At 38.8% G+C, this 9,841-nt stretch overlaps 1 protein-coding gene across 1 annotated transcript; it reads right to left on the bottom strand.

The window, feature by feature from the left end:
• Window positions 1-2,389: 2,389 nt before the first annotated feature.
• On the bottom strand, window positions 2,390-9,537 carry LOC121026347 (CTP synthase 2-like). Its single transcript, XM_040469211.1, has 3 exons — window positions 9,316-9,537; window positions 4,025-4,195; window positions 2,390-2,532 (listed from the first exon to the last, which is right to left on the bottom strand). Exons 1-3 carry the CDS (start codon window positions 9,479-9,481, stop codon window positions 2,405-2,407), a joined length of 465 nt encoding a protein of 154 aa, XP_040325145.1. The 5' UTR covers window positions 9,482-9,537; the 3' UTR covers window positions 2,390-2,404.
• Window positions 9,538-9,841: the final 304 nt, after the last annotated feature.

Here is a 9,841-nt window from a genome sequence, read left to right as displayed (position 1 = left end):
CACATTGTCACCAGAGTGTAGGGTTGGCATTGGAGACTTCAAAGGGTAAGTAATTCCAGGAGATGATACAGTTTAGGGTCTGACAGCTAAAATAGAGTCAAATGAGATGGGCACCACTGAAATTGGACCTAGCACCCACCAGGCCGGTGCACGGGACAGTGAGGGCTTTGAACTTGGATGAGCCAATGGAGGCCAAGAAACCAAATCTGCAGTGAATGTGGATGAGTGATCCCAAAGCTAATAGATGACAGCAACAAGGATGGTTGGAGGGTTGTATGGCAAAAATTAGATGAGTTTCAAATCCTCTTTTCAAAGCTGATGACATTTACATCCCTGCTTTGAAGCCTTCTCTGATACATCTTGGGGATCGATTCTAAAACCTGAAAATTCATATAACAGACTGCGTAAGTCTCCTTCACTGAAGAGTCACGCTATGTCCCAGTTCTCATATCAGATGCTATTCTTCCTGGAGCTTTTATCTGCCTTTCCCTTGTCTTACACTCTGACTTTATCATTGCCTCAATCTGTTTGCAAACTATTCACTGTATTAGATATGAAATATGTTTTGGGGCACCTGGATGGCTCAGTCAGTTACGTGTCTGACTTTGGCTCAGGTCATGATCTCATAGTTCGTGGGTTCGAGCCCCACATCAGGCTCTGTGCTGACAGCTTGGAGCCTGCTTCGGATTCTGTGTCTCCTGTCCCTGTCCCTCCTCTGCTCATGCTCTGTCTCATTCTGTCTTTCAAAAATAAATAAATGTAAATTTAAAAAAATTAAAAAAAAAAAAAGAAATACGTTTTAAGAGAAGCCAGCCTAGTTATGCAGGTATGTTCAGTTTATACAACTTCATCAAGCTATATTCCTATGATATGTGCACTTTCCTGTGTCTGTGTCTGATACTCCAATTTTAAAAACATTCTAAAGAAAGCACCCTCTCTTTTCCTCATCAGTTGTGAAGGAAGAAATAGCAAGGGAGAGAAACTTTTGCATAGCACACTTATACATTTATATGAAGTTTAACATACTTAATAGTATGCTACTACGGTAGTATGATCTATGGTTAATAAATGATAGCACGGCACATTTATGTTAAGTTTATCAGCTCTGTTAACAAAATGTGAACGCCTGACATGCCAAGTGTTTTATATAATTGCACTTAATCCTCCCAACAACCCTGTTAATATCATCTAGTTTGTATTACAATATTACATAATTATCATGTTATAGATGAGTACATTGAAGCTTTGAGAAATAATTTGCCAAAAGTCACACAGGCATCTTAATAGTGGCCAGTAATTTTTGAGTACGTACTATAGATCTCACACCATTCTAACTACTAAGTGTCGTATTTAAGCCTCAAAACATTATCCCCATTTAGCAGATGAGTAAACTGAGGCACACAGAAGCACACTTGTCCAAGGTCATCCAGCTGGTAAGTGGCACCGCTTGGCTATGAACCCAAGCCACCTGGGTCCAGATTCTTAACCACTGAGCTATATACTACTTGGAAGTCACAACAGAAATCTGAATTTGTGCAGGCGGTCCATAGGAACTAAATGGTTCATTATTCTGCTGTCCTGCCTAGCAATTGGGTCAACTGACGTTTAGAGAAGGAGTACATGCACGTTCCCATTCATTGAGAAGAAGGGAAACAGTAAACAAATAATAGGTTTCAAATACTGTGTTCTTTCTTTAAGCAGCTAATACTCACTTCTCACTTCCAGATCGCCACCACCATCAGATTTCCCTAATTCCGTCTCTCTCTACTTCCAGAGCACTTTGTAAATACAGATGACTTTTGAACAACATGAGTTTGGATGGTGTGGGTTCACTGATACATGGCTTTTTAAAATAAATACAGCAGAGTACTGTAAACATATTTTCTCTTCCTTGTGATTTTCTTAATAACATTTTCTTCTCTCTAGCTTACTTTATTATAAGAACATAGTACATAATACATATACGAAGTATGCGTTAATTGACTGTGTATGTTATTGGTAAGGCTTCTGGTCAACAGTAGACTGTTAGTGGTTAAGTTTGGGGGAAGTCAAAGTTACACATGGATATACAGAGATATTTTCAACTGGGGGTGAGGGGAGAAGTCTGCGACCTTAATCCCCAAGTTGTTCAAGAGTCAACGGTACTCAAAGAGCACTCACCAGAATGCATCATGCAACTGATTTCCCTCCACATGCAGGTGGCTGCGCACCGATCCCAAGAGTACTCACCGTGTTTAGTGCTCATCTTGCCCACTGATCTGGGACCACCAGGGCAGGGACCATCCATGTCATTCCCTGCTGTAATCCCACCTCCTAGCACGGTGTCTAGCACATGGGAGGCTGTCTATACATATGTGCTGAATGAATGAAGGCTAGATGCTTAAAAACCCAGCAGGATATAAGTTTACAAAACAAAAATTTCTATGCTTGCCTCAATAACGCATATTTGGGGCTCTTCCTTATGACCATCCACAGGCACCATAGCTTGATTCATAACCCACTCCTGGACAGCATCAGTAATGTGAGGGACAACTGTAGAAAGAAGGAATAATTAGCACAAAAGCTTATTTCATGGTTATCAAGGAGAAAGGAACGTATTTGTGTCTTTAGACCTCCCAAATAACCTGAAAGCCACTTGGCAAATGAGACAAATTACATTTCTCATGTTATTATCCATCTCACTGAAATGAATATTATAGGCACAATATAGATTTACTCACTTAAATGTTATGTCATTTCTATTGAAACTGACCGACCACAGAGAACAAGAAACAGAAAAGAGAAATGCCATGTTTGATTCAACTAGAAACATCCATCATGTCAACTAAAACCTGCAGGGAGGGCTGTCAAGGGTACTGTATGCTGGACCCCACGGGGAAGAAAGACGCAGAGTGGTCCGGCCCCACAGCCCACCAGCCAGTGGGGACGGGTCTGCTCAGGGTGTAGATGAGATCTTCATGTTGACCACGGGCCTGTGGCTGCTCACGTCAGGTGAAGAGGCCAAAAGGTGACGGCCCAGCAAGGATTTGAGGCCCAGAGGTCCCTTAGGTGGTGAGCAGGCCTACAGCTAGTGATCTCTGCTGAAGAGACAGAAAGGCGACATCCTCTCGGGTACAGCCAACTAACTTAATGGGCTACACAAAGCAGGAACGTCGCCCTCTGGGAAGCTGAGGCAAGGAAGGATCTGCTGCCTGCTCTACTTCACACCTGCTGCTCCCTCGAGATGGCAGGAAGTCGTCACCAACCGGTACATCTGGAACAACCCACATACATGCAGCAACGCTCCCTCCCATGGGTCCTCCCAAGATCAACACTCAGGGGGAAAACTTAGAAACCACAAGCATAGCTGACACCTAAGCCACACCATCCAGTTTCAGTAATAACACGGCTGATCTTTTGATGTCCATCCATCCAACCCCCATGTCTACTTCTCAGCTGGTTGCAACATGTAAGTACGTATGAGTACTAGAGTTGGTGGGGATGGGAGGGAGAGAAGGGAGGACAGGGTGTCTCTCTTAAGACAAAAGAGAATCCTACCACTCAGGAAAAGGCTTGGTGAAAACAGGGTCAGACCATACTACCAGCCACTCCAACCAGCCATTGAACTCCAGTTCAATCCCCCAGTGCATCCCCAACGCTGTCCTTCAAAGCGGAGTAAGTATGATCCATGCAAAGATACAAGAACAAAGGAGACAGACAAAATAAAAACAAACCAAAAAAATCTGCATCTCAATCAGGTAAAAGTGATGAATATGGTTCTCCATGGATTTTATACATAAAAGCCAAAGACAGATATATGGACTAGGAAAAACAATGACATTAGTAATAAACAAAAAGACTGATGAAAATACAATCAAGAACATGAAGGGTGAAGTAGACACCTCTGAATAAAACAAAGAGGAAAAGAAAGCAGAGATATGAAAAGGATTGGAACTTGTAGAGTTCAGGGACCTTCTCATCTTCACATCTATTTTGAGCAGGTGCTCAGCACACAGGTCTCGCTAACCTTTATGGAAAAGAATACCTTGTACTGTTTTCCCCAGGTAATCACCACGCCTCTCTTTATTGATCACATGCTGATATATCTTCCCAGTGGTGATGTTGTTGTCTCTATAAAGGTTAATATCCAAGAACCGTTCATAATTTCCAAGGTCTAAATCAACTTCTCCACCATCATTTAAGACAAATACCTCACCTAAGATTAAAAAAAAAAAAAAAAAAGGCAATGTAAATTTACAAATTTGCTTTCGGGGCGGCAGGCTGGCTCAGTTGGTGAAATGTGCGACTCTTGATCTCAGGGTGGTGAGTTCGAGCCCCACATTAGGTAAATAGCAATTTACTTCAAAGCATGAGTGCCCTGAATTCTGGAATTGGCACAAGAATGTTTTAATTCCCATCTCAGGAATCTTAAGCCACAATTAAACAGACAATACATGGAAAGCAGGGCCCCAGCAGGCCAACAGGGCAACTTAGTTAAAATGAGGCAAAAAAGCCAGTGTGTGCAACCAGCCACCTGCACAACGGCACCTGAAAAAGGACAGAGATAAAGACTTAATCAGACAAGGATGATTGTGCTAACTATTGCGCATGTCTCCAGGTCTCTGCTGTTGCTTGAGGGCACTGATTGGGAGTCCAGTGTTCAAAAACCACCTTGTAAGAATTGAACCTCTCCCTGATCAAGGAAATTATATCATTTACTCCGATTTCAAGATGTGCACACCAAAAAAAGAAGGTTGGTTAGCTTATAAACAGAATCAGAAACCTTTTTTTTTAAGTTTATTTAATTTGAGAGAGAGAGAGATAGTGCACAAGCAGAGGAATAGCAGAGAGAGAAAAAGAATCCCAAGCAGGCTCTGCACTGCAGAGCCGTATGCGGGGCTCGAACTCGTGAACTGTGAGCTCATGACCTGAGCCGAAGTCTTGTCGGATGCTTAACCGACTGAGCCACCCAGGCACTCCTCAGAAACCTTTTATACCTTCATTCATGTCTACCTTAGAAAGTACCTACGTGAGGTCAGGAAAATCTCTAACTTAAAGAACAAAAGACCAAACTAATGAAATAGCACTATTTTCACATTCCCCAAATTTCATTTCCACTCCAAATTCCACTGTCTCATGTTAATGAGGAATCACCAATCTATAGGAGTCTTTTTACTTTGATCATCTTAACTTCTGACACATAAGGGAAGATCTCTGAAATCTCTTTAGTTGATTCAGGCCAAACCCAGTTGAATTTTTAAAGTCCTGAAATTTTAAATTCCTAAAAATTTAAAAGTACATACACATTATATTTCTAGGAGAGAAAGAGAAAATGTGAATGACAAGTCTTTAAAACAGGTTCTGGAGAGCCTGGGTGGCTCAGTTGGTTGAGCATCCAACTCCGGCTCAGGTCATGATCTCACAGTTGGTGAGTTTAAGCCCTGAGTCTGGCTCTGTGCTGACAGCTCAGAGCCTGGAGCCTGCTTCGGATTCTGTGTCTCCCTCACTTTCTGCCTCTCCCCAGCTTGTGCTGTCTGTGTCTCTCTCAAAAATAAACAAAAAATAATAATTTAAAAATAAATAAACAAAACAGGTTCTTAGATTTAGTGTAGTTATAATAAAAATTCCAACATATTTTTTCAACTTGAGGGTGACCCTAAAGTTAATTTGCTAGAAAAACAGGTGATTACCAAAACAAAGCACACAAAAAATAATAAAAAGCCCTTGTAATGAAAAACAGTGAGTAAAGGAAGATCGAAATACATATGCATACCTATATTCCAATATATATAAAGATGGAATAAGATAGCATCCACAAATGTACAGAATCAAAATATCCAAAAGATCCCTACTACATGAAAGAATTTAATATAGGACCTGAAAATAATAATAATAAAAAACTTAAGAGCAGCATCACAAAATCAAAGTAAATAAACCACTCAGAAATAAACTTCAAAGAAACATAGGGTCTATATTTAGGAAACTTAAAAACCTTACTTCAGAGACAAATAAAGAAGGCATAAAAATAAGGAAAGCTGTTTCTAAAGCTCCTGAATGGGTCAGTCAATATTTTCGGTGTTCAATTCTTCCCCAAATTAAGGCATAAATTTAAGGAACTTTTTGTCAAAAACTCCGAAGCAACTTCTTGTAAAGTTGAACACAATGGTTCCTAAGTTAATTCTGTATACAACAAACATTTTGGAGTTCAGAAAAAAAACAAAGGAAGAAGAAAGGAATATGGAGAGCTCTGACCTACTTGATAATAAAAAGCTGCAGCTATTAAAATGATAGGCAGGAATAAACACAGAAATCCGGAACAGAACAGAGGACAAAGATAGACCTAAGTAGAGACAAAAATGTAGTATATAATAAAAGGTGGCATTTCCAGGCAGCACAAAAGGGATGAAATCTTTGAGAAATGCCATTAGGAATAGTTGGCTAATCAAAACAAAAAAAAAAAAAGAAAAAAGAAAAAAAATTATGTTACATCTTCATACATTCCAGATGTGTTATCAATGTTAAAGCAAAAGGAAATGAAACTATAAATATAGATCCATAAGAAAATATAGATGAGTATTTAAATATTCCTGTGGCAGAGAAGCCTAAAGTGACATCAAAGGCAGAAACCATAAAGGAAACAGTTGATATATTTAATCACATAAATGGAAAGTTGAAATTCATCAGTGACAAACAGAGGTAATGTTAAAGCAAATTTCAAATAGAGTAAAACTATATATATATATACATATATGTATATACATGTATACATATATGTGTGTGTGTATATATATATATGTATATGTAGGTTAATACACTTTACATAAAGTATTCTTGAAAATCATTTTAAAAAATCCAAAGGAAAATTGGCATAGCACATGGCATTAGCCAATTTTGCTGCACACCAAACAACCCTAAAATTTTAGTGACTTACAAAATGCTTATTGATTTCTCCCTTGAGTTACATGGGGGCTGTGGGGCAGTTGTGCGTCTACTCCATCTCATTCCAGGACCCAGACCTACACGGGGCAGGCAATTCTCAGGGAGGAGAGCAGAAGCACCAAAGAGACAGAGCCAGATCATGCCACGGTACCGAAAATTTCTGCTTCAACAAGGCAGATGTCACATTCACTAATGTCTCCTAGGGAAAAACTCTCTCGGGTTTACCCAGGACTAATAGGGTTCCCAGGGTTTGGACTTTCAGTTTCAAAACCACGAAAATTCCAAACAGACCTGGACGATTGAACCACTGTACATGACCAAAGTCCAAAGTCAATGGGACAAGGAAATTTACTCCACAGAAGGAAGTTGTGTAATGGTTTCAAACAAAAATATAATCTACCATTGACTTCAATAAGTCATTCCACAGACAAAATGAAAATCAAAGAAATCCAAATTAGAACAATGAGATACTTTTAGTTTTGTTTTGTGTTTTGGTTTTCTCTCCGGTTAGTAAAGTTTAAAAAGAATAATATTCAGCAGGGATATAAAAATACAGGTCTTCTTATGCAGTTGATGTGTATATAAATTGGTGCAGATACACAGCCTTTATCAGAAAATCCTTGGAAACAAGATGGAAGTTGAAATTTGAAGTTTTTCAGATTATGGAAAGGTACTATAGAAAACTCCATATATTAGAAAACACTTCAAATGCAAACACATTCCAAGTGAAATAAAGAATCAAACACATTCCAGGGGCACCTGGATGGCTCAGCCGGTTAAGCATATGACTCTTGATTTCAGGTCAGGTCATGATCTTACAGTTCATGAGTTCGAGCCCTGCATCAGGCTCTGTGCTAACAGCGTGGAACCTGCTTGTGATTCATTCTGTCTCTCTCTCTCTCTCAAAATAAATAAATAAACCTTATTTTTTTAAAAAAAGAATCAAAACATATTCCAAGTAGAATAAAGACTAGAAATAGCCACACCTTTATGAAGATTTTTCAATTTTCAAAACTTTTGAAAAAAGACTATAAATAACCACAAACTTATGAAGAATTCTAAGAACTTTTTTGATTTGAGTTATAGATAAGGGATCATGAGCCTAAAAACCTTTGGTAATATACATCATACGCCAAAAGCCTGAAAAGCATATGTGACATCAAAAATTCTGCACACAGGCATTTATGTTTAAAAAAATAAGACTTCAAGATTTCCATCACAGTGTTATTTATAATATCGATACACTGGAAATTATTTCCTATTATTGTACAGATTGTGTGCAGCCTTTAAGAGTATAAAATATATATAAATGTCCACATTACATTGTTGTAAAAATTAGATTAAAAACTAGTGTGACTATAAGATCCAATTCATTTAAAGTTCAAAAAAAAAGCAAAAGTAATGTCTGGAGTTAATCTTTACGATGTGTCAAAAAGTTTAGAGAACATTGATTAAGGAAGCATTTTCCTAATTGTTGAAAAATAACTCTGTTAATGCTCATGTATCCCTACTAGTAGGTTACGCAGCACACGGTGTATTATGTAGTACGTAATAAAAATAAGATGAAAAAGTAAAAAAAGAATAAAGCTAAAAAGAATAAGCAAAAGTAATCTATGGTGTTAGAAGACAGGATAGCAGTCACCTTGGTGGTTTCTGGTGGGGAAAGATGGAAGGAGCAACGAGGGGTTTCTGTTTCTTGATCTGGGGGCCAGCTACACAGTATGTTCATCTTATCAAGTGGTACACTTACGATCTATGCACTTTCCTGCTTGCATGTAAAAAGTTTAAAAAGAAAGTACCTAGAGGCTCCTGGGTGGCTCAGTCGGTTAAGCAGCCGACTTTGGCCCAGGTCATGATCTCCCAGTTTGTGAGTTTAAGCCCCACATAGGGCTCTCTGCTGTCAGCACAGAGCCCACTTTGGATCCCCTGTCGCCCTCTCTGCCCCTCCCCTGCTCGTGTGCGCTATCTCCCAAAAATAAATAAATAGTAAAAAAAAAAAAGAAAGTATGTAAGTGCTAATATCTTTTAAAAAGTAATTGGCATATACACTCAAATGTCCACATTACTAATAGTTGCCCCAAGTGGTGGGAAATGGATGATTTTCATTTTCTTCATGACAGTCTATATTGTCAATATAACTGTCAATATGATCTATATTGTCTGACTTCTCTTAACAATGAAATGTTAAGAGAACTATATGACCTCTATTGTAAAATAAAAAACATAATTTGTACTGCAAAAGGTACAATCAAAATGGTATCCTCATACACATGTTCATAATGTATGATCCAGCAACTCTACTTCTGGAACTCTAACCTAAAGAAATTACCCAAAATACAAGAAAGAGCTGCAATTTAACCCCATGCTTTATAAGACGGGGAAATTATTCTCTCATACCGTGCTCATAAGGTGAAAAAGTGCCTGCATCGATGTTAATATAAGGGTCAATTTTGATGGCAGTGACTCGGAGTCCACATGATTTGAGAATCGTTCCAATGCTGCTCGCGATGATCCCTTTACCAATGCCTGAGATGACCCCTCCAGTGACCAGAATGTACTTCATTGGGAGATGAGTGGCTAGGTGCCAGCACCCAGATATAATCTGAAAGATAATAAAATTAAGGGTCAGGGAAGAGAAACATATTCTCAAACCAGTGAAGCAGGAGGGGGTTAAACCAGAATTTCAAAAGCAGACAGCATTTTTCCATATAAAGTAAATTTTTGAAACAAAATCTTATTTTCTCGGTTTTCCATTTTCGTCGATATGCAGGAAGCTGTGGAAACTTTCTGCAAGCAAAGTGGCTGGCTCCATTGCCCTGATTTTCCATTTACCCCAACTCTGTCACGTGAAAAACTCTTGCTTTTCATCACGAGAAACCAAATTTTCATGGAATTCAGAGGCATGGTAAAATTTTTGCTTAAG

Source organism: Herpailurus yagouaroundi, unplaced genomic scaffold (genome assembly GCF_014898765.1).
Source record: "Herpailurus yagouaroundi ecotype Mexico unplaced genomic scaffold, PumYag 85287, whole genome shotgun sequence".
Taxonomy (NCBI): Eukaryota; Metazoa; Chordata; class Mammalia; order Carnivora; family Felidae; genus Herpailurus; species Herpailurus yagouaroundi.
This window is presented reverse-complemented; position numbering and strand designations above follow the sequence as displayed.